The sequence below is a fragment of the Rhinopithecus roxellana genome, chromosome 7 (assembly GCF_007565055.1).
Source record: "Rhinopithecus roxellana isolate Shanxi Qingling chromosome 7, ASM756505v1, whole genome shotgun sequence".
NCBI classification, from domain to species: Eukaryota; Metazoa; Chordata; class Mammalia; order Primates; family Cercopithecidae; genus Rhinopithecus; species Rhinopithecus roxellana.
Genome location: NC_044555.1, coordinates 87,447,537 through 87,473,290, shown reverse-complemented (window position 1 = coordinate 87,473,290; position 25,754 = coordinate 87,447,537). Strand labels below are relative to the sequence as shown.

The window sequence follows — 25,754 nt, the reverse complement described above, 5'->3', positions numbered from 1 at the left end:
AAATGTTCAAATCCTAGCTCTACCACATAACTACCTAATTAATCCATGTGCCTCAGCTTTCTAGTCTGTAAAATGAGGATAACACCAGCAACTGAGCTTCCTCACAGCATTGAGATTTAAATAAGATAGTATTTGTAATCAGAATAGTATTTTCATAATATTTACTTGCTAAATTTTAAAAAATAAAAATGTTTTTTAACAGTTCTACCCCCCTTCCCTCCATCAAAAAGAGCCACAAAACCTCACAAATTGGCCAGAGTGGCTGAAAGTACTTATCAGGCATAAAACAATTGAATGTTTGCAGTTATATCCTAAAAAAACAAAGACAGGCCACCCAAATGTTTGAATGTCATGAAAGGAATTATCCAGATTTTTGAACACATACTAAAAGTCTGTTTTTAATCATCCGAAATTACATCAGTATTCAGTTTATGAAAGTATACCTACATACTGCTTGAATCTATAATCCAATTTTACTTGTTCTGGCATCTCAGGCATGTAGACTTAAAATAAATGACTATTATTATTATCACTACTATTTTTAGAGACAGTGTCTCACTCTGTAACCCAGGCTGGAGTGCAGTGGTGCAAACATGGCTCACTGTAGCCTAGACCTTCCAGGCTCCAGTGATTCTCTTGCCTTAGTTCCCCAAGTCGCTGGGACTATAGGTGCATGCTACCACATCCAGCTAATTTTTGTATATTTTGTAGAGATGGGGTTTTGCCATGTTGTCCAGGTTGGTCTCAAACTCCTGAGTTCAGGCAATCCACCTGCCTTGGCCTCCCAAAGTGCTGGGATTACAGGCATGAAGTAATTATTTTGTATATGAATTTAGTTTAGCAGCTTTAACGTGAGAGCAAGTTGTCATATGCACAGCATATTGGGGAAAAATAAGTCACACAAGATTTAAAGATGAGATTCAGAATAATTCAGCTATTCTTTAAAGACTTTTCTTACCAAATCTGAATTTCACACACACACACACACACACACACACACACACACACACACACACAAACTTCTGTCTGCCTTTTCTTCATGTACTCTCAGGTTAGATGAGGGTTTTGGCAGCTAACAGCTTCCACATTTTCAGACAGAATCAGTAAGTAGGTAAAATAAAGTTATGCTCTTTTGAAAAATGTCATAACATGCTTGGCTGATGGGCATATTGGGACCTTTGTAATGAGATGGCAGGGAAAGGAAGCAAGCAAGAATTAGCTGGAACTGAAGTTTTCAGCTGGAGTGAATGAGGTAGGGTAGGGAATGTGAGGCAGCTAACCCTGTTGCACTGTTGGCCCCTGTGGGGTTGGCTTGGGAGATGGAGGGGGCTTTTTTTGCAGGTTGAAGACACTGAGAAAGTCACTGAAGTTCCTGTCAAATTTACTCACTCACTCATTAATTCACTTACTCATAACATTTTTATTGAGAGCTTATAAGGTACTACATTTGTACTAGGTGCTGAAATATAGTACTGAACAAAATGGAGAAATTGTTCCTGCTTATCATCATGAACATGGGAATACCTGTCCTACCATGTACAGGAGAGAAAGACACTAAGCAGATGTTCACATAAATGTATCATTAAAAATCCCAACAAAGGTTTTGAAGAAAAACTACTAGATGATAAGAGAAAATAGGAGAACTGATTTATTTCAGATGGTAGTCTGAAGGTCAGGGAAGATCTCCTTGTGATTTCAGGTTTAGATAGGCAGGAATTCTTGGGAGAAAAAAGAGATAAAAGCATTCTCCGTAGCAGGAATAGCATGTTGAAAAGGAAAGTGGTGGCAAAGAGCTGGTCAATGACTAGGGTAGCTACAGCACTGTGAATACTTTCCTTTTAAATAAGTTCAAGAAAAATATATATAAACTAGAATATCAGATATGTGGAATTAATAAAACACATATTTTATAATCCCATACACTTCTAAATCTTCATGATAAGATAATGAGTTGAACCCTGAAGCCAAACAATATTTGTCTTGCTTTGTGTATTCTCACTGGGCTGTTTTCCACAACAGAACAGTGAAGATTATACTCTAGGTGTGCTTATAAGGCATACTATATGCATGCATGCACACACGCCTTTACTTTGCTGTTTAAGGGGATTTGATGATGATATTATCTTGCTATTAAATTTATACTAAATTTTCTCTAACTTTTAACTCAAAATCTTTAGATTACATAGAGCTAGTATTACAGCAGAGATAGAAGCCTATGAAATGCAATACTCAATCTTCATAGTCCTCTTCCACTTAAGTCCTATTCCGTTAAACATGGCCATGTTATCCAAAAGAGCAACTGGCAAAAATGAAGATTAGTGGTTCATCATGAAAGCGATTAGATTACAGATTGATACTGACATTGTGTTTTCAGGAAAATTTACCATAAGAAAAAAGCCTTTCATTTTTAAATAAACGTGTATAAACAGGTAAAAATAAAACAGAAATTCCTGTGAAATATAAAAAGTTATTATTTAAGCATATGTTGTTTTGTCTCCAAGGTCCAAGCATTGTTAACTATAATATTCTGTTGCCCCAGCTAAATAACTAAGCTAAATAACTATTTGTGTTTTATAACAGTGTTTTATAATTGTGTTTTATAACAGTGGCAGCTTAGTATGTTTCCCCTAACTTAATAAATAGTAACATAAAGCAAAATACAATTTTGGATAGAAATCAATCCAGGTACTGAAAACATTATTAACATCAACATATGAGGACACATGTCTTTTCAAGTCAAGCTTTTCAAAATGCACTCATTTATTCATTAAAGCACAAATTCCTCTGTATACGGAATGTGTACCATGCACGAAGCAATAGGATAGAGTGCAGAAAGACCCCTGGAGTAGGTGATTTGGGTTCTAGTCCTGACTATAGTACTTACATTTTTTTTGCAACACAGCTTTTGTAAATCATTTCTGAGTCTGGGTTTTGTTATTTGCACATAGGGTTGTTGTGAAGTTCAAAAGACATATTAAATGTGGAAACTCCCTTGCTAACTGTGAAAGCACTAAATAAGTGCAAGGTGAGATCCTCAAGGAAACTCAAGAGCCTAGTAAAAACCCCACCGATTAGAGTTCTCTCTTTTAGAACATTGGTTATAGATATCCAACATGCACTTGGGGGTTAGCGATATTTTCCTCTTCTAAACCTGATAAATGAGTTAGGAAGCACCCAGCCTTCTACTCTGGAATTGGTGTATCAGCATTACAGGGGAAGATCTCCCCCAAAGTTAACAATATTCCTTACTCTATCCTGGTCCTCTGTCAAAAATTAGTTGAGATAGATGTCATCTATCCGGGAAATACCATGTTACAGATTCAAGACATACAATAAAAACAGGAGGCAAAAGTGGACTCTGATTTCTCTCTTAGAACAAATTTCTAGAGGTGAAGTTAGTAGACCAGATTCTTGATATACATAACTAAATAATGTCCTTCAGAGAGGTGGTAACAATTTATACTCCTCAAAAATATTCGCAATATTCCTACCAGTTTGGCTCACTTTTTACTGTCTTTCCTAATTTAATACCTCATAATTCACAAGACTTAACTACTTTCCTTCCCCACACAGTGTAACATCTGTCAGGATATGCATGACAGAATGGAACAGGCTGAGTATTTAAATGTGCCTTCAATGGCTCACTACTCTCAGGATAAATCCAAACTTTTAATAATTTGTATACTCTGAGTCAAAGTGATGGTCTCTTCTTCCTTCTCTAGGTTCATCTCTCACTACCAGCTACCCTCTCGAATAGGCCATCTGTCCCTCATCTTCAAACTTTTGTTCAGGGTATTACTTATGACTGGAACACCAGATTCTAGAAGAAGCTCAGTGCTCATACAGCTCTTCTGAATAGTGGTAATAACAAAAGTGGTCCCCTTTCAAACAACTAAGAGTGCTGATTTCAGGCTGACTCTGAATGTCTAGGGAAAAAAATAATAATTCAATAGATCAGTCATTCAATGGAGCAGATTCTGACACAGGCACTAGTGTCTTAGAAAGAGACTTGAGAGTATGTAACTGGGGAGAAGGGAGGATAAAGAATGAGGCACCTAGGAGTGCTAATGACACTACAGTCCAAATAAAAACATTTTTCTACACTCTAGTTTTATGAAAGAGCTATAGAATAAGTAGATGATTTAAGAGATTTGCTCAGAGAAACAACTCAATTGTAAGTTATTAAATCTTTCACATTTTGAATGCCTAGATGGTATACCTTCTACAGCAGGAGCAGATTAAATGTTTTTTGATATTTTAAGCATTAAGCACAGTAATTCAAATTACTTAAAAACTTGCAGTCCATGTTTTTCAAGGGCTCCTAGTAAGAAGCTATAGTTCCAGTGACACAACAAACTCCTTTTAACCAAAATGGTTTAAAATGTATAATTTTGTGGATTGAATGTTCTGCTGACATGATTCTCAGCTTCCACACGGCCATTATCCTAGTTTCTCATCATCCATATGGCCTGGACTTAATGGCCCTGCTTTTGATCTCTCAAATGATGCTCTGCACTAGAGAGATCCAACAGGCCGATTTGATCATGCAAGTTCCCAGTTCAAAATTATTCAATAGCTCTTTATTACTGCAGGAAAGAACCTAAGCACTTTATCATACAATTCCTGATCTAACCTTTACCTATGTCTCCAGGCCCATCTTCTACCCCTTCCTCATGCCACTTCCTCCAATTGTTAATAAACCAGCAATTATAAGCCACACGAAATCCTTGGAACATGCCACATTCTCACACATTTGTAGTGCACCTGCATATGCCTTCGCACTAAAATACTGCTACTCATATTTTATTCTTCATTCAAATGCTCCCCACTCTGAAGCCTTTTCTCACTTCCCCTAAAGACTAAGGCTCTATTTCTCCTATGTTCCTCTTCTACTTTCTGCACCCACCCATTACAACAGTTAAGTTATACTGGGACTCTCAGCATGTCTTTCTCCCCGTATAATGGTGTGTCATGTCTTTCCATTTTACCTCTAGCCCTCCTCTCCATGTCTAGCAAATAATAGATGCTCATTTTTCAAATGGAATCATGACTATATTAAAATTGTATCTTTAATGTTGAATTTTGCAGCTATCTGTGCATTGCATAGTATCACACTGATGATTAATCAGCTATTTATTATTGTTCTCCATCAATTTTGTGCATATTAAGTTATCCCATTAAAAATCCAACTTGCTATAACTATGGACTCATTGAACACATAAACTTAGGAAAATAATCAATTACCCATTGTTTTTTAAGGGTATAAACTTTAAAGTTAGGCTCTTTTGTGAAAATCTAATAAAAGGATAAAAATAACCTAGACTTTACCCAAAAGAGTCACTTGCCAGTCTCTCAACAAAAACTGTATCAAAGAGTCTTTGAAATTTTACTTACATGGTATAGTGTGGTCTCTGGCACAGGAGTGCCCATGATGTCTTGTCTCAGTGCATCCATTTGTAAACTAGGTAGCAATGAATAGTGAGTTGGGCTATTACTCTTATCACCCTTCTTTTTTGACTTCTTCCCTGTGTCCTTTTTGCTGTTTCTCTGAAACATGTATTCTTCTTGAGCAATCTTTTCATTGCTCATATACCGAAGTAGAGAGTTTTCTATATAAAAAGAGATAAATACACCAATGTAAATACACAAATACACCAAATTTACCATTCTTTCTCAATTGTGCTATTATTAGGTTGGCGCAAAAATAACTGTGGTTTTCCCATCCCTTTTAATTGCAAGAACCGCAATTACTTTTGCCCCAACCTAATATATTTCATTTCAGAACTTTAACTTGATTTAATTTATAAAATATGTAGTGAAATATGGTATATCTTAATTATTTGGTATGATAAGACAATTAAAAGTAGACAGTCGATAGATTATTTCTCCAAGTTTTTTTTTTTTTTTTGAGACAGAGTCTCGCTCTGTCGCCCAGGCTGGAGTGCAGTGGCTGGATCTCAGCTCACTGCAAGCTCCACCTCCCGAGTTTATGCCATTCTCCTGCCTCAGCCTCCCGAGTAGCTGGGACTACAGGCGCCCGCCACCTCGCTGGCTAGTTTTTTGTATTTTTTTTAGTAGAGACGGGGTTTCACTGTGTTAGCCAGGATGGTCTCGATCTGCTGACCTCGTGATCCGCCCGTCTCGGCCTCCCAAAGTGCTGGGATTACAGGCTTGAGCCACCGCGCCTGGCCTATTTCTCCAAGTTTTAGCTTTGGACCAACTACATTAGAACCATCTCTGGAACTTGAATCAGAAGTTCTAGGTGTGTGGCTTATAAAATTTGTAACAAGCTCCCTCACGGGGATTTTGCCAAAGCTTGATAACAAACACCGGCCTGTGGTATGCAAGGTAGCATGCTTGGAGAAGTTGAGGCCCACATTAAGAACCAATAGTCAGGAAATTTCATCCAGGAATTCTATGCTTAAATTGGTAGTCAGCACTTAGTACTTCACATGGTCCCCCTCCCCACCAACAAAAGTCACTGAAATATGAAGTCCCAAAACAGTGACTCTGAGATAGCATGTGATAAGCATTTCTCTTTTGTATTTTTCTTGATTTATTCTATAGAACAAATGAGATTAGAAATTGAAGACTGGAAAATGGAGTGAATACACAGATATAAAGGAATCTGTCAATGCTTCTGTATTTATCAACATTTTCAGAAATGCTCACTCCACAAAACAAGTATTAAGAAGACTAATGAACCAGATATTCATGCTTGCTTTTCCATATGGTCTGCGGATCTGTGCAGTAATAAAATAAATTCTGTAAACTGGCTAGAAGTAACAAGAAAACGGGTCAAACATATCATGAAGGAAGCTTAGTGAACTTACATTCTATGAATAGTTTTTTGTTTTGATTTGTTTTATTTTCCACCTATGACCTTACGGCTCTGTACTTCAGAAAGTGGAAGTAGCAGCATGACCCATTGGGCTCACCATACCCACATTTGATCAAATCCTATTTAGTAGGGAAACTTTCAGTTGCTTTCTATTGCTTATGTCTATAGCAGGATAAGTGAACATAAAAACTTACTTTTGGTAGATCCTTCAAGAGTAGCCCACCCCCATGTAAGAAGATAACTCTGAACAGCTAACAGAACAGGAAAAAAAAAGCAAAGTTTTTTTTTTTTTCTATTTCTACATGGTTTTTGTTAGAAGTCACTGGCCCGGTTTCCATTAGCTTTTAACCCATGTGCTTCAATGCTCATTTTTAGGTTGATTCCATACAAAATTGGTGAGGTTGCATTGCAGACCGATGAGGACTGATGATAAACTCTTCCTATTCACTGAACTTATTTTATGCAGTTTCACACTTCCGACCTTGTGTTTCAAATATTAACTTTCAAGTAACAATCAGATATTTACTTTTAACACCGTACTTATGTACCTGGAATCCCTTAGAAGGCATTCAGAGACAATAGCTGTTTAATAATGGGTCAAGATAGTCAAATGTTGGTCTTACTTGGTTTTGTTGCATAATAAAGTCAATGATAGAATAAGTTTTCCACAGAAGCCATAACAATCTATTTATAGAACATTTAAATTTGCTTATTGTTCAAACAACCCAGCCTACACTGAAATTCTAGAACACTTACCTCTTCTACTATCTCTCTTCATCTTATTTGGATCTTCATAGTCCCCCACCCAATTATATTCCACTGGCATAGATATAGGTCGTAGCTTGCCTAAACACAGAGAACAAAGTTCACATCACATTGTTTTTCTTCCCCATGTCTGCTCAAACTTACACTGATTTTTAGCTAAGGTCTACCAAACACACTCACTCTTATGCAACATTATGGTTGGCATTTGTGTAGATGGAGAAAATGTGTTTTGAGCCAGAAGGTGAAACTGCCTATTGGCCAGGTGATAAAGCAAACTTAAGGTACTTTTTATAAATAATAATTAATAGCCTAGGTTAGCTCTCTTAGGAACCCCAGACTTTAAGGGTATAGTTGTTTTCTTTTTTTTTTTTTTTTTTTTTTTTTTTTACAAAGAAGATAATCATATAAGTGATTTTACTCAGTAACTGGATCTCTATCTTACTTCCTAGTGCCCAAGTGTCTATATCTTGATAGCCAACCTCCAAGATGGTAGCTTTCTGTGTTTAACCTGACTACCAGTCATTAACCCACTGTTTCATGTTGGAACACCACAAGAATAACTTTTTATCTTTGCTGCTTCCTATCTCCTATCACCATACATTTTGGACACCACCATGTCTCAAAAATATGATTAGATTCTCTCTCATGTCCTATAGCTGAGTCTGCTGCTAAGCATCTCTTTTGCTACAGTAAGCCTATCCAGTATATAGATCCAAGTAATCACAGCTTTGGTTTGTCCCATTTCCCCCTGGGTCTGTATCCTTACTAAACAGCATTTCACTTCAGCAAGGATAACTCATGGCAAAGACTTCAATAATAACTTTTATTTTGGTGAGGCTACAGTATATTATTTCTGTTCCACTTGAAATTCCTGAAGCCTAAAACAGCCAAAGAAAATAATTCAAAAGTTTTAACAGGATACCTAGCACAATGCCTGGCATGAAATAGTTGCTTACTGAATTTCTAGTGAATGAAAAGCAGAGACTCACACAGGACTGGATCGTACAAATAATAATGGTTATTATGATTATGATAATAGTACAAACATTTATATGTCATTTGCCATATACCACATAGTAACAGTTTTATAAGGATTAAATTGTTTACTCTTGATAATTCAGAGAAATATACTATCATTATCCTCATTTTAACTGATGAGGAAACTAAGGTTATATAACTTGCCCAAGGATATATATACCTGTTAAGTACATAGTATCAGGATTCAAACCCAGGCACTCACACTTACTTCTGTCATAATTCTTGGTGACTTCAATATCCACCCTCTGAGAGTCTGGTCTTTCAGTTTCCTGAGGTTCTCTCTCACACTCATTCCTATGGTCATATGCTTAGTCTCATCAGCAAAGGCTGCAATCCCTTTAAATATCCAACTTACCAACTACCACCTTTTGTATTTCTAGCACACTACCTACAGTACTCCAAGTCCAACAATTCTTCCTCCTTTAATGTATTAATACCTATCATACCACTTTTCAGTATCTATCAGTCACCTTCTGTCCCTGAAACTTCCCTCCTTGTCCAGCTAAATTTTATGATTATTATAATCATTCAGTATGTTTTAAAAAATTCTGTTAGGAGAATTCTAATTCTGTTCTTAAGGAAAATGTATCAATTTTATGGCTTCTTATTGTTAACACTGATACAGTTTAGTCTGTTTTGCTAAGCTCTTTTAAAAGATTAACGAGATATGATAAAATTATTAATGAGCCAAAAATGTAGTATTTATTTAATGGTTTCCTTTTAAGGTATGCAAACAACTTTGTAAATGATCACCTAATATTCCAAATTCTCCATCAGTATATCTCTGCTCTTTTACACAGAGGGAATTTGAGTGAGATGATCTGAGGCAGGATAGGTAGTCAAGGAAGTAAACATGTCCTCACACGACGACCATACAGTTAACACAATAAGCCCCAGCATTCACACTGTAGTCCAGCTCATTCAAACACAGCTATCTACAGTAGGGCATTTCCCCTGCAGGGAGCACATGCATTTTGATTACACCTGTCCTCAGACTGACCCTTTGCTCATTATAATAGTAAACAACACACCCCTGGACAGAGAGTTAAGATGCTAATGAGACATGCAATGTATGAACAAGCATGTACAGCTACTGTGCATGTGCACCCAGAGGACCACCAAGAATATGCTTACTAGCAACACTTCTTCCCATTCCTTTATGAATAATTATGTAAGACTCTCATAAAAGGAGTCTCCCTAATGCCAGTATTGGTGGTCTCATCCTTAGGAGCAGCTTGCCCTGAATCCTCTCTCAGGGTGTACTGTCTATTCTACACCTAACTTTCATAACATTCTTTGTCCTTTGCAATAAATTGCTCTATACTACATCTCCTTTGCTGTGGGTCTCTCATTTAAATTCTTTTAAGCTAAGAAGAACCGAGGTCTCACAACAGCCATCTACAGATCCAGGTCAATATTCTGCCCATCGAAAGTAGGGTAAGGGTTTGAGGGAAGGTCTCCTTTTGTCATGTCTATTCCCACCACTTTGCATAATCAGTCCGCCAGATTTTCAATGTTATGAAGGCTGTATTTTCAAAATATCTACAATTTATTTCTTTAGGATCTGGTTTTAAAAACAAACTCTACTTCAGCATAGGCACTGAAACTGAAGCAATTAACAGCTCTAGCACTGTTTTTACATGTCACCAAAAAATCTTTTGAAAAGTGAAAATCCAATAAATAAGCAGTTGTTTTACTTGCTCTATATGTTATATATATTAAAAAGCTAGTTAGATATTTTTTGAAAATTGGTTGTTTGGAATCAAACATATATACACAAAAACAACAAAAAGAAACATACTTCACACACAGAATATGAAATACATAATCGTATTCATTGTATTTTGTGTCATCTCTGAAATTCTAATGGAGCTAAGTCATTGAAGCATGTAATTAAGCCCTTGATATGTCTGATTATATAATTAGCCATAGAAACAATTATGCAGAAGATTTTTAACACTGACTTTTCCGGGGATGACTTTTTTTTTTTTTTAACAGAATTATACTGTATATTACTAATGCACAATTGAAGGAAAACATACTAAATTAGAAAAAAATTGAGAGAAAAAGCTTTACTGACATTTACTTTTGGAGAACATCAAGGTTTTGCTTTTATTAGTTATAAAACTATAGATTCAGCAATGCAAATAAAAATAAGTATTTTTAAAAATAAAGTATATTATTGATTTAGGTAGAATAAATAATGTTGCTTATAAGTACTGATTTTTAATTGTCCTAAAATATTGAAGTAGACTTAATAAAGCAGTTAAACCAGTAACATAAGGTAACATTCTTGTATAAATAGCAGTCCATGGCAGATTGAAAAATAGACCATGGCTTAAATTATTTCTAATTCCAAATATACAGATCATTGATTACAGCTTGAAAACATGTTTGTTGCTGCATGTATATACAGCAGCATTTTAATTTCACAGGACAGCAAAGTTCAAATGGAAAGATAACTTTATGATTCAATGTTTTAGTGCTGTTGGTAAAAAACAAGTGAAACAAAACACCAAAGGTAAGAGTACTATAAGCATTATAGACTTAAATCAAATATACACTATTATTAATACATGCAAAATATTTTTATACTCATATGACTTTTTAAGGCTTTAATACAAATGGATTGGTTTAATAAAATTAAATACATCTGACCCATTCCTGTGTAAATGTACATAAATAAAACATAAATCTCTGAAAAGCAATCTGGAAAAGTTTAAGACATGTCTTTACATAGTAATACTTATATTGGTTTTTGAAGTTGTATAGTTAAGATGACTAATTCATGATAAGAATAATAACAGCAAAGAATATAATCAAGAAAATGAGGATTAGAGCCCATTTAACAATTCTTGCTGACCACTTCTTAATGTTTTATTCCTTTAAGTATAAAGCATGTATTAATTGCAGAGTTCATTTGGCACCCTCTCATAAGCCTTGTGATACCACTGTGCTAGTGCCTCATAATATAACCATTATTTTATTTGGTTTTTAATATCTGCTGCACATCTAGAGTTTTTTAATTGGTGCCTCCATAGAGGCAGGAATTTTGTGCTGTATTTCTTACTGTATTCTAATAAATGTGGTAAAGGTAAAAGATAAATATTTTTATAGAGGCACACAGAAAAAAGGATAAATATTTTTTGGATTTTGTCTGAATATTATTATATTAATAGCAAGCAGCTTTTTAAGAATTATGGGCTATATTCAGCTGCAAGTAAGCAAATGGAACACAAAACACAATTTTAAGAATATAGACAATGATGAAGTGCTATATAATGATATATCCTAATTACTGTATTTTAATACAAAATTGCTATGCTTGAATGTTAGTGTACAACAATTGCTTGAAAATAAACTAATTTTTACCCCAGATAACGAAGGATTTTAGGTGATATCACAAATGCTACAATCCCCTTTGGCAGAGTTAACTGCTCACTCTGTTGAGCTCCCTAAGCTTTTTCCTGGTGCCTTTAGCATATATATAATACTTATTACGCTGTATTGTGACATTAGGGAGATCTCAAATTACTGGGTTGCTCATTGGATCCTATTCCCTCTGACCTAATCAAGGGCATGCCTTGAGCAATCCTCCCTTCTTTCTCCTGCATCATCAACTTTTCTCTTTCTACTCAGTCATTCCTATTAGCATATAAACATGCTGTAATTTCTCCAATCGTTTTTTAAAAAGTAACTCTCCTCACCCCACAAACCTCTACCCAGCTACCACCTTATTTTTTGTTCCCCTTTACAGAAAACCTTGTAGAAAGCTTCTTTGTATTTGTAGCCCCCAATTCTTCTCCTCCTCTTCTCTCTTGAATCTTCTCCGATTAAGCTCTTGCCCCCACTATTCCATCAAAACTGCTATTGTCAAGGTTTTTAGGGCCTCCATATTGCTAAATCCAATAGACAATTCTCAGAGTCCTTGACTTTTCTAACGTATCTGTAGCATTAGCAGCGATTATTACTCCTTCATTGAAACACTTTCCTTACCCGGCACCCTAGGACTCTGTCTTCTGGCTTTCGTCTCTTCTTATCATAAATTCACATGCATCCTTCAGAGCTAAGCAAAAATGTCATTTCCTTAGGGATACAATCCTTGGCCTCTCATTCTAGGTCAGGATTCTCTGTGTTTGTCTCATTTCCTCTCAAAGTTCTTCTCTGTAGCATGACAATTACAGTCACATAAGTATTTCTTAATTTAGTTACTTGAATTCTGTCATCCTTCTAGACTGTAAATTTCATGGGGGAAGACAGACTTTTCTACCGTCTACTGTGGTATCTCCCACACTTAGCACAGTACCTTAAACACAGTAACTACTCAATATTTAACTGATTGCATGTTAAGAAAGTAAATAGGGGACTTTCCTCAGACACTAGACCAAAAAGGATCCAAGCTATATCATTAGTTTCTATTTTCATAGTTTCTTTCCCTTTCCTTCCTTCTAATTTTCTATTTCCTTATTTTCCTCCCTCTTTCTTCCTTCTAAGGCAAGTATGTTACCCTCACCAATTCTCTTCATTTTTCTGACAAATTGAGCTTTACAGAACTGTTTGGCAATCAAGTCAGAACTAGTTCTGTCTCTTGATTTCTTATCTACAAACATTCCCATGTTAAGCTGTCTGTTGAAACACCACTGAATTGCTGTCTTTTTCATTTGTATCGCTTTTAAAAACTCTCTAAAAACATGCTAAAGTCATTATGTTTCGGAGTAATAAACAGCACCTGAGAAGCAATCTTCTCTTACAGTTGTCAAAGGTTTAAAAAAAATGTCAAAGAAATTTCTCCATAAGTCTGACGTGCCCTTTAAGGCTCACAACAAAGCTTTCTCTAGAGTCTCAGAAAAAGTATACGCATATACACATCTGTTCTGAATATTTTAGCCAATATTTTGATGAAAATGAGTATAGTAAGTAAAGTTAAGCTATATGCTTGTCACATATACCCATCAAAAACCCCACATACCAGACAGAAAAATTACTTTCAGATGGCTGACTGAATTTCTAGGAAAACATCCTGGGGTTATTTAAGGTAGAGAATCACACATTTAAAGAGGCAGTAAAACTGAATTAAATGGAAAGTCAGTAATTTTTAAAGGATAATGGTAACATATCTGGATCCAGTAAAATAAGTAAGAATGAACAATCTGATCTTTATAGCCATGTTTTAAAAATTTCATTTCTGGATAAAAGAGGTTGAAGAAATTGGTTTGTAAACATTTCAATGTGAGGATTATTTAAGGATTACCTTTAATGACTTATAAATAATACAAATCAAATATAAACCCTGTACTGATTAACTTAAAATCTCTTCGGTTTCACTGATGCAGAACAAAACCAGTTAAAATCTCATTTCCAAAATAACCCCATAAAAAAAGTGGGCAAAGGACATGAACAGACACTTTTCAAAAGAAGACATACATGCTGCCAACAATCATATGGAAAAAAGCTCAACATCGCTAATCATTAGGGAAATGCAAATCAAAACCATAGTGAGGCATCATCTCACACCTGTCAGAATGGCTATTACTAAAAAGGAAAAAAAAAAAAAAGGAAAAACAGATGTTGGCGAGGTTGTGGTAAAAAAGGAACTCTTATACACTGTTGGTGGAGTATAAATTGGTTTAGCCATTGTGGAAGACAGTGTGGTAATTCCTCAAAGACCTAAAGACAGAAATACTATTGGACCCAGCAATCCTATTACTGGGTATATACCGACAGGAATAGAAGTCACTCTATTATAAAGACATATGTATGTGTATGTTCATTGCAGCACTATTCACAATAACAAAGACATGGAATCAACATAAATGCTCATCAATGATAGACTAAAGAAAATGTGGCACATACAAACCATGGAATACTATGTAGTCATAAAAAAGAACAAGATTATGTTCTTGCAGGGACATGGATGGAGCTGGAGGCCATTATCCTTAGCAAACTAGCACAGGAACAGAAAACCAAATGCTGCATGTTCTCACTTACAAGTGGGAGCTAAATGATGAGAACACATGAATACACAGAGGGGAACCACATGCATTGGGGCCTTTTGGAGGGTGGAAGGTGGGAAGAGGGAGAGGATCAAGAAAAACAACTAACGGGTACTAGTCTAAACACCTGAGTAATAAAATAATCTGTACAACTAACCCCATGACACAGGTTTACCCATGTAACAATTCCACGCTTGTACCTCTAAACTTAAAATAAAAGTTAAAAAAAAAATCATTTCCAAGAATAAGCTCCATTGTGGTTGTGTATTTTCCTACTGCTTTCTAAAAGTGATATATACCTTAAACGGGGAATAACATGAAAGAATTGCTAAAGGAGAACATACTGAACTGTGTCAAAAATTATGTGGCACTTTTAACACTTAATTCCAAGGCTAATTATATTTTGAACCAAATTACCTTTTGTAAGTATTCCACCAGAAGAGGGAACAAGCTATACATACACGTTGGAGTTCGGAAATGTGTTGAAACAGTTGAAATAGTTGAAATGTTGTCTCCGTGCATTGAGACAATTTCTTTACATTAGAGGGTTGTGGGAGGAATGAGAAAGGATTTAGATGATTTAAATACTGTTTAAGTGACAAAAGAGTTCTGGGTCCTCTGAAGGCTCTGGTTGGTATAAAATGAGCTAGGCTAAAATACTTGTCTCTTTGCTGTGCTCAGCATTGATATAAATGTGAACAACAAAGATGACAGAGGCATGTAAATATTATTGGTTAAAAGCATGCAGTTCTCAAGTTAAAGAACTGCAAATTAAAGCAGTCTAGTTTTAAAATATTTTAGTAAAGTAGTGTGTCTTGCAAATGCTATGAGCATATGGAAGACAGTCACTCTCATGAAAAGTAAAAAAAGATAATAAGGTAACTAGTTGAATATTATTTGAAAATAAATGACATCTTGTAAACTTTACAATTCCTTTCACCTATTTTCCTGAGACCATAACTTGTTAGTGAAGCCAGCAAGAAAGGTAGAGATGAAAAACTTAAGACAGACCAAAGTTGTTTTTTTGTTTTTTTTTTGGTAATGGAAGCATCACTTTTATTGATAATTTAGGGCCATAATGGACACGTTCACAGAACAAAAATAAGACAATTCGAAAACAATGGAGTGTAAACGTATAGTACACAGGTTATACTCTTCACCCTCATCCTCTCCCTGATTTCACAGATAATCTGATTTCACAGATAGTCAGTGAAAAAAAAAAAAACTGTAAAGAAGTTTCAGGGTAATAAATAGTTGGAGTCAGTCCATGAATACAGACTTTCAAGTTCCTATCCCAGACCTCTTTTCGCTACATCAAATTGCCTCAGTGATGTATCATTCAAGACCATTAGACAAAAATCCAATTAATTTTTCTTCAAAAATTTAATGGCATGTATGATTACTGTTTTTTGTTTGTTTAAGTGTCCTCACAGCCAGTTTGCAACTCTTGCAAAATACTAAGGCTATGTGAACAACTAATGGAGGATTAGAGCATAAACTGTGGATGCAACTTTTTGTTTATGGTACAATACCTTAACAATGATGGCAAATAAATTGGTGTGACATGATGTGTTGCTTATAAAACAATGCTAAGTTGTCATATGTACATTTTAAAATGGTTGTATACTGTTTTAATTATTTGCTCTAATGTCTCCAGTGATTATTCAGTGTTTAATTTTTACTTATCTCTTTTTGAACACTGAATATTACACCTGACATTTTCTATCTCCAAGGGTCTACTTCTTCCATGATTTCTGGCAAATTATTTTGCAGTGATAGCAGTAATTCCACAAGTGGCTTGAAGTATAGAACACCATGTAATGATCTTTCTAGACAGTTTTTCTTACTTTCGTTTGAACTTTCATCATAAACAAGATTTACTCTAGAAAGTAGTTTACATATGGCTTTTCTACAAGAATGAAGAATGAAGATGACATTCAATAATCCAACTGCTGGGCAGGCTTAAATATTGAGAACAGAGGTTGTTCTATATGCTTATCTGAAAGTCAGCTGTTTGGAACCTAAGACACAAAGAAATCGTATCATTGGTAGTTGGGTCTTTCAGAAGAGCTGCAAAAGTCTTTTACAATATTTTCCAAAATACATTCCATAAAACATTATTTCCATTGGGAAGCAGGTTAAGTATTATGTGACCAAAAAAGGGATTTAATATACAAACACATTTGGGAAACAGTAAATTAACCCAAATTCAACAAAACTTTCAAAGATGTAGTATGTGAATGTGAATGTATTAATCTCCAAGAGGGGCCTAAAATATGTAAAACTTCCCAATCTTATTTAACGATATAACCTCTTTCTTCTATAGGCTATCTTTCAGAACTGGTGATCTGAAGAACATACTTAGGAAATTGCCGGATTACTTAAGTCATATCGTGATCTGAAAGCTAACATGAATAGCCCTATTTAAATTTTACCTAGCTAGCATTTATTGTTTTTTTTTTTTTTCTCATGGGGGAAACTGTATTCTGATTTTGACTAGGGATAAACGTATTATCTCCTGCTCCAGGGTATGTCATGATTAGATTTTCTATTGTAGAACAGGTTAGGTAATCCCAGACGCTCACGACCTTAAACAAATACTTCTGTCCAGAGAATATGCTGTGAATAAATGTTGGTGTATCTTTCCAGGGCAGTAACTTCCCAAGTTCTTTCAATTAAAAAATTATAAGGCAATCAGCTCTGTGCCATACAAGGTCTCTGACTTTGATTTTCTAGTATCTGCTTCTGTATTCAATTTATTTGTAAACTGATTTTTAAGTTAGCCAGGGTTTCTCAGACATTTCAGGCCAGATCATTCTTGTTGGGTGCTGTCCTGAGCACTGCAGGATGTTTAGTAGTATCCTTGGTTTCTATCCATTAGATGCCAGTAGCAACTTCCCACTACAAATTTGACAACAAAATTGTCCCTGGAAATTACCGAATGTCCCCTAGGGGACAATACTGAACGCAGAGAATCACTGAGTGAGACTGTTTCTCTTCTTGGCTTTCCCATTCTGTTTATAAGGGAACACTATTTCATCTAGTTGATATCTTTTTGATTAATTCATCTGAAGAGGTTCCCCCCCCCCCACTTATAGTTGCATCAGCTATGTTTATTTGGTTTGCTAATCCTTCTATTTTATCTACATATTAATACCCTCAAACTTTATTAAAAGTTATTTTTCTTTCTTTTTTTTAAATTATACTTTAAGTTTTGGGATACATGTGCAGAATGTGCAGGTTTGTTAAATAGGTATACACGTCATGGTGGTTTGCTGCACCCATCAACCCGTCATCTACATAATGCTATCCTTCCCCTGGTCCCCTACCCCCCGAAAGGACCTGGTGTGTGATGTTCCCTTCTGTGTGTCCGTGTGTTTTCATTGTTCAACTCCCACTTATGAGTGAGAATCTGTGGTGTTTGGTTTTCTTTTCCTGTGTTAGTTTGCTGAGAATGATGGTTTCCAGCTTCATCCATGTCCCTGCAAAGGACATAAACTCATCCTTTTTTTTTTTTATTTTTTTTTATTTTTAGACGGAGTCTCGCTCTGTTGCCCAGGCTGGAGTGCAGTTGCACGATCTTGGCTCACTGCAATCTCTGCTTCCCGAGTTGAAACGATTCTCCAGTCTCAGCCTCTCAAATAGCTGGGATTACAGGCACATGCTGCCACACCTGGCTAATTTTTTGTATTTTTAGTAGAGACAGCGTTTCACCATGTTGCCCAGGCTGGTCTCGAACTTCTGAGCTCAGGCAATCAACCCACCTCTCTCTCCCAAAGTGCTGTGATTACAGGCGTGAGCTACTGCACCCCGCAAACTGATCCTTTTTTTATGGTTGCATAGTATTCCATGGTGTGTATGTGCCACATTTTCTTTATCCAGTTTATCAATGATGGGCACTTGGGTTGGTTCCAAGTCTTTGCTATTGGGCATAGTGTTGCAATAAACATACGTATGCATGTGTCTTTATAACGGAATGATTTATTATCCTTTGGGTATATACCCAGTAATGGGATTGCTGGGTCAAATGGTATTTCTGGTTCTAGATCCTTGAGGAATTGCCACACTGTCTTCCACAATGGTTGAACTAATTTACATGCCCACCAACAGTGTAAAAGTGTTCCTATTTCTCCACATCCTCTCCAGCATCTGTTGTTTCCTGACTTTTTAATGATCACCATTCTAACTGGCCTGAGATGGTATCTCACTGTGGTTTTGATTTGCATTTCTCTAATGACCAGTGATGATGAGCTTTTTTTTCATATGTTTGTCCACCGCACAAATGTCTTCTTTAGAGAAGTGTCTATTCACATCCTTTGGCCACTTTTTGATGGGGTTGTTTTCCTGTACATTTGTTTAAGTTCCTTGTAGATTCTGGATATTAGCCCTTTGTCAGATAGGTAGATTGCAAAAATTTTCTCCCATTCTGTAGGTTGCCTGTTCACTCTGATGGTAGTTTCTTTTGGTGTGCAGAAGCTCTGTAGTTTAATTAGATCCCATTTGTCTATTTTGGCTTTTGTTGCCATTGCTTTTGGTGTTTTAGTCATGAAGTCTTTGCCCATGCCTATGTCCTGAATGGTATTGCCTCGGTTTTCTTCTAGGGTTTTCATGGTTTTAGGTCTTACATTTAAGTGTGTAATCCATCTTGAGTTAATTTTTCTATAAGGTATAAGGAAAGGGTCCAGTTTCAGTTTTCTGCATATGGCTAGCCAGTTTTCCCAGCACCATTTATTAAATAGGAAATGCTTTCCCCAGTGCTTGTTTTTGTCAGGCTTGTCAAAGATCACATGGTTGTAGATGTGTGGCATTATTTCTGAGGCCTCTATTCTGTTCCATTGGTCTATATATCTCTTTTGATACCAGTACATGCTGTTTTGGTTACTGTAAACTTGTAGTATAGTTTGAAGTCAGGTAGTGTGATGCCTCCAGCTTTGTTCTTTTTGCTTAGGATTGTCCTGGGTATATGGGCTCTTTTTTGGTTCCATATGAAATCTAAAGTAGTTTTTTTCTAAGTCTGTGAAGAAAGCCAATGGTAGCTTGATGGGGACAGCGTTGAATCTATAAATTACTTTGGGCAGTATGGCCATTTTCATGATATTGATTCTTCCTATCCACGAGCATGGAATGTTTTTCCATTTGTTTGTGTCCTTTTTGATTTCCTTGAGCAGTGGTTTGTAGTTCTCCTTGAAGAGGTCTTTCACATCCCTTGTAAATTGAATTCCTAGGTATTTTATTCTCTTTGTAGCAATTGTGAATGGGAGCTCACTCATGATTTGGCTCTCTATTACTGGTGTATAGGAATGTTTGCGATTTTTGCACATTAATTTTGTATCCTGAGGCTTTGCTTATCAGCTTAAGGGGATTTTGGACTCAGATGATGGGGTTTTCTAAATATACAATCATGTCATCTGCAAACAGGAACAAATTCACTTCCTCTCTTCCTATTTGAATACCCATTATTTCTTTCTCTTGCCTGATGGCCCTGGCCAGAGCTTCCAATACTATGCTGAATAGGAGTGGTGAGAGAGGGTATCCTTGTCTTATGCTGGTTTTCAAAGGGAATGCTTCCAGCTTTTGCCCATTTAGTATGATATTGGCTGTGGGTTTGTCATAAATAGCTCTTACTATTTTGAGATACGTTCCATCAATATCTATTTTATTGAGAGTTTTTAGCACGAAATTCAGCATGCTGAATTTTATCAAAGGCCTTTTCTGCATCTATTGAAAAAATCATGTGGTTTTTGTCATTGCTTCTGTTTCTGTGACGGATTATGTTTATTGATTTGTGTATGTTGAACCAGCCTTGCATCCCAGGGATGAAGCTGACTTGATCGTGGTGGATAAGCTTTGAGATGTGCTGCTGGATTTGGTTTGCCAGTATTTTATTGAGGATTTTCGCATCAATGTTCACCAGGGATACTGGCCTGAAATTTTCTTTTTTTGTTGTGTCTCTGCCAGGTTTTGGTACCAGGATGATGCTGGCCTCATGAAACGAGCTAGGGAGGAGTCCCTCTTTTTCTATTGTACAGAATAGTTTCAGAAGGAATGGTACCAGCTCCTCCTTGTACCTCAGGTAGAATTCGGCTGTGAATATGTCTGGTCCTGGGCTTTTTTTGGTTGGTATGCTATTAATTACTGCCTCAATTTCCGAACTTGTTATTGGTCTATTTAGGGAGTCAACTTCTTCCTGGTTTAGTCTTGGGAGGGTGTATGTCTCCAGGAATTTATCCATTTCTTCTAGATTTTCTAGTTTAATTGTGTAGACGTGTTTATAGTATTCTCTGATGGTAGTTTGTATTTCTGTAGGATCAGTGGTGATCTCTCTTTTATCATTATTTATTGTGTCTATTTGATTCTTCTCTCTTTTTTTTCCTTATTATTCTGGCTAGTGGTTTATTTTGTTAATCTTTTCAAAAAAACCACCTCTTGGATTCACTGATTCTTTGAAGGGTTTTTCGTGTCTCTGTCTCCTTCAGTTCTGCTCTAATCTTAGTTATTTCTTGTCGTATACTAGCTTTTGAATTTGTTTGCTCTTGCTTCACTAGTTCTTTTAATTGTTATGTTAGGGTGTCGATTTTAGATCTTTCCTGCCTTCTCCTGTGGGCATTTAGTGCTATAAATTTCCCTCTACACACTGCTTTAAATGCGTCCCAGATATTCTGGTACATTGCGTGTTTGTTTTCATTGGTTTCAAATAACTTATTAATTTGTGACTTAATTTCATTATTTACCCAGTAGTCTTTCAGGAGCAGGTTGTTCAGTTTCCACGTTGTGCAGGTTTGAGTGACTGTCTTAATCCTGAGTTCTAATGTGATTGCACTGTGGTCTGAGAGACTGTTATAATTTCTGTTCTCTTGCATTTGCTGAGGAGTGTTTTACTTCCGATTCTGTGGTCAATTTTAGAATAAGTGCAATGTGGTGCTGAGAAGAATGTATATTCTGTTGATTTGGGGCGGAGAGTTCTGTAGATGTCTATAAGGTCTGCTTGATCCAGACCCGAGTTAAAGTCCTGAATATCCTTGTTAATTTTCTGTCTCATTGATCTGAATAATACTGACAATGGGGTGTTAAAGGCTCCCACTATTATTGTGTGGGAGGGGAGTCTAAGTATCTTTGTAGATCTCTAAGAATTTGCTTTATGAATCTGGGTGCTCCTGTATTGGGTGCATATATATTTAGGATAGTTAGCTCTTCTTGTTGCACTGATCCCTTTACCATTGTGCAATGCATTTGTATTTTTGATCATTGTTGGTTTAAAGGTTGTTTTATCAGAGACTAGGATTGCAACCCCTGTTTTTTTTTTTTTGATTTTTTTTTTTTTTTGCTTTCCATTTGCTTGGTAAATATTCCTCCATCCCTTTATTTTGAGCCCATGTGTGTCTTTGCACGTGAGATGGGTCTCCTGAATACGGTACACCGACGGATCTTGACTCTTTATCCAATTTGCCAGTCTGTGTCTTTTAATTGGGGCATTTAGTCTGTTTACATTTAAGGTTAATATTGTTATGTGAGAATTTGATCCTGTCATTATGATGCTAGCTGGTTATTTTGCCCATTAGTTGATGCAGTTTCTTCAAAGTGTTGATGGTCTTTACAATTTGGTATGTTATTGCACTGGCTGCTGCCAGTTTTTCCTTTCCGTACTTAGTGTTTCCTTCAGGAGTTCTTGTAAGGCAGGACTGGTGGTGACAAAATCTCTCAGCATTTGCTTGTCTGTAAACGATTTTGTTTTTCCTTAGTTTATGAATCTTAGTTTGGCTGGATATGAAATTCTGGGTTGAAAATTCTTTTCTTGTAGAATGTTGAATGTTGGCCCCCACTCTCTTCTGGCTTGTAGGGTTTCTGCCGAGAGATCTGCTGTTAGTCTGATTGACTTCCCTTTGTTGGTAACCTGACCTTTCTCTCTGGCTGCCTGTAACCTTTTTTTCCTTCATTTCAAACTTGGTAAATCTGATGATTATGTGTCCTGGGGTTGCTCTTCTCGAGGAGTATCTTCGTGGTTTTCTCTGTATTTCCTGAATTTGAATGTTGGCCTGTCTTGCTAGGTTGGGGAAGTTCTCCTGGATAATATCCTGCAGAGTGTTTTCCAACTTGGTTCCATTCTCCCAGTTACTTTCAGGTACACCAAAAAAGACCCAATGTAGGTTTGGTCTTTTCACGTAGTCTCATATTTCTTGGAGGCTTTGTTCATTCTTTTTCGTTCTTTTGTCTCTAATCTTGTCTTCATGCTTTATTTCATTAAGTTGATCTTCAATCTCTGATATCCTTTCTTCTGCTTGATCGATTCGGCTACTGACACTTGTGTATGCTTCACGAAGTTCTCATGCTGTGTTTTTCAGCTCCATCAGGTCATTTATGTTCTTCTCTAAATTGGTTATTCTAGTTAGCAATTCCTCTAACCTGTTTTCAAGGTTCTTAGCTTCCTTGCATTGGGTAAGAACATGCTTCTTTAGCTCAGGAGTTTGTTATTACCCATCTTCTGAAGCTTACTTCTGTCAGTTTGTCAAACTCATTCTCCATCCAGTTTTGTTCCCTTTTTGGCAAGGAGCTGTGATCCTTTGGACAAAAACAGGCATTCTGGTTTTTGGAATTTTCAGCCTTTTTGTGCTGGTTTTTCCTCATCTTCATGGATTTATCTACTTTGATCTTTGATGTTGGTGATCTTTGGATGGGGTTTTTGTGTGGATGTCCTTTTTGTTGATGGTGATGCTATTCCTTTCTGTTTGTTAGTTTTCCTTCTAACAGTTAGGCTCCTCTGGTGCAGATCTGCTGGAGTTTGCTGGAGGTCCACTCCAGACCCTGTTTGCCTGGGTATCACCAGCAGAGGCTGCAGAACAGCAAAGATTGCTGCCTGTTCCTTCCTCTGGAAGCTTCATCCCAGAGGGGCACCTGCCAGATGCCAGCCGGAGCTCTCCTGTATGAGATGTCTGTCGACCCCTGCTGGGAGGTGTCTCCCAGTCAGGAGGCACGCGGGTTCAGGGACCCACTTAAGGAGACAATCTGTCCCTTAGCTGAGCTTGAGTGTTGTGCTGGGAGATCCGCTGCTCTCTTTAGAGCTGGCAGGCAGGAATGTTTAAGTCTGCTGAAGCTGCACCCACAACCGAACCTTTCCCCGGGTGCTCCGTCCCAGGGAGATGGGAGTTCTGTCTATGAGCCCCTGACTGGGGCTGCTGCCTTTCTTTCAGAGATGCCCTGCCCAGAGAGGAAGAATCTAGAGAAGAATCTAGGCAGTTTGGCTACCGTGGCTTTGCTGAGGTGTGATGGACTCCACCCAGTTCAAACTTCCCAGAGGCTTTGTTCACACTGTGAGGGGAAACTGCCTACTAAAGCCTCAGTAATGGTGGATGCCCCTCCCCCCACCATGGTTGAGCATCCCAGGTCCACTTCAGACTGCCGTGCTGGCAGTGAGAATTTCAAGCCAGTGGATCTTAGCTTGCTGGGCTCCATGGGGGTGGGATCCGCTGAGCAAGACTACTTGGCTCCCTGGCTTCAGCCGCCTTTCCAGGGGAGTGAACAGTTCTGTCTCGCTGGCATTCCAGGTGTCAACGGGGTATGAAAAAACTCCTGCAGCTAGCTTGGTGTCTGCCCAAATAGCCACCCAGTTTTGTGCTTGAAACTCAGGGCCCTGGTGGTGTAGGCACCTGAGGGAATCTCCTGGTCTGTGGGTTGCAAAGACTGCGGGAAAAGCATAGTATCTGGGCTGGAATGCACTGTTCCTCACGGCATAGTCCCTCATGGCTTCCCTTGGCTAGGGGAGGGAGTTCCCCGACCCCTTGCACTTCTAGGGTGAGGCGATGCCCCACCCTGCTTCTGCTCACCCTCCATGGGCTGTACCCACTGTCTCACCAGTCCCAATGAGATGAGCCAGGTACCTCAGATGGAAATGCAGAAATTACCCACCTTCTGTGTTGATTTCACTGGGAGCTGCAGACTGGAGCTGTTCCTATTTGGCCATCTTGCCAGCCACCAAAAGTTCTTTTTCTTAATCTTACTGTTTTATCCATTACCTAGTACCTTGAATTCTTTCAGAATGATCTTTTCTTCCTAGGTTTAATTTCTTTAAGGCTCTTCATTTTATTTATTTTATATATTATATTATTCTTCCATTTTTTAAGCAACTAATCAAAAACTTTAAAACAATGTGGGGGCTGAACTGTTTTCAGATTCCTGATGCTGAGAGGTTATAACTGGGCCCTTCTAATCCAGCATATGAGCTGATGATTTTTATATTGGAGCTTAAGAGGATTTGGATAAGGGCAATTTGCAATGTTATTAACTATTTGAAAGATCTTCCTTCTGTTTTGGTTTGCAAAATCAAACCAAAATAAACCAAAAAGCTCTACTTATATTTCATTTAACTGCTATAATTTAAATGGCCAGTTATTGGCTTGGTAGAGGAACAAAACATGTGGAAAGACTTCTAGTCACTTTGTCCTTTACTAACTTTGTCCTTTACTAAGTAAGTCCTTCCACAGAAGACTTGAAAAATCTTTGGGACATTTTTATTTATGGGCAGCAAGCATTTATTATACCATCTAAGGCATCATTTCTTGAGTTCTTTCTATGAGGCAAGAACTCTGCTAATTAGCCAGGCATGGTGGTGCATGCCTGTAATCTCAGCTACTCGGGAGGCTGAGGCAGAGAACTGTTTGTATCCAAGAGGCAGAGGTTGCAGTGAGCCGAGATCGTGCCATTGTACTCCAGCCTGGGCAACAGGGCAAGACTCGGTCTCAAAAAAAAAAAAAAAAAAAAAAAGAACTCTACTAAGTACTTGACATATGTTGTCTAATGTAATCCTCATAAAAAAAACACCATGAGTAGTATTACTATTCCATTTTACAGATAAGGAAACAAAAATACAGGGAGATTAAGTCTCAAGCTCAAGGTCAATTAGCTATTAAAAACCAAGCTGTGACAGCAAATTCAAGTCTATTTGACCTCATAATTCATGCTCTTCTATATCCATCAGTAAAATTGTACAAATTAAGGAAGAATGCCTTCCTTAGATGATTTCTCCAAGTTTTACATTAGAAACATACTACTTTCTTTTTTTTTTTTTTTTTTTTTTTTTTGAGACGGAGTCTTGCTCTGCCACCCAGGCTGGAGTGCAGTGGCCG

The 25,754-nt window shown here is 37.1% G+C and overlaps 1 protein-coding gene across 8 annotated transcripts in view; it reads right to left on the bottom strand.

Moving 5' to 3' along the window:
• The window catches only part of CNKSR2 (connector enhancer of kinase suppressor of Ras 2), a 303,713-nt gene that overhangs the window by 89,288 nt on the left and 188,671 nt on the right, over positions 1-25,754 (bottom strand). For 4 of the 8 annotated variants that reach the window (XM_030934668.1, XM_030934670.1, XM_030934672.1 and 1 more), the window contains 2 exons: positions 7,598-7,687; positions 5,395-5,609 (listed from right to left, as the gene is read on the bottom strand). In XM_030934668.1, the coding sequence (XP_030790528.1) occupies positions 5,395-5,609; positions 7,598-7,687 (305 nt within the window). The remainder of the gene's footprint in view (positions 1-5,394; positions 5,610-7,597; positions 7,688-25,754) is intronic. The other 4 variants (XM_030934669.1, XM_030934671.1, XM_030934673.1 and 1 more) reach the window with 1 other exon arrangement.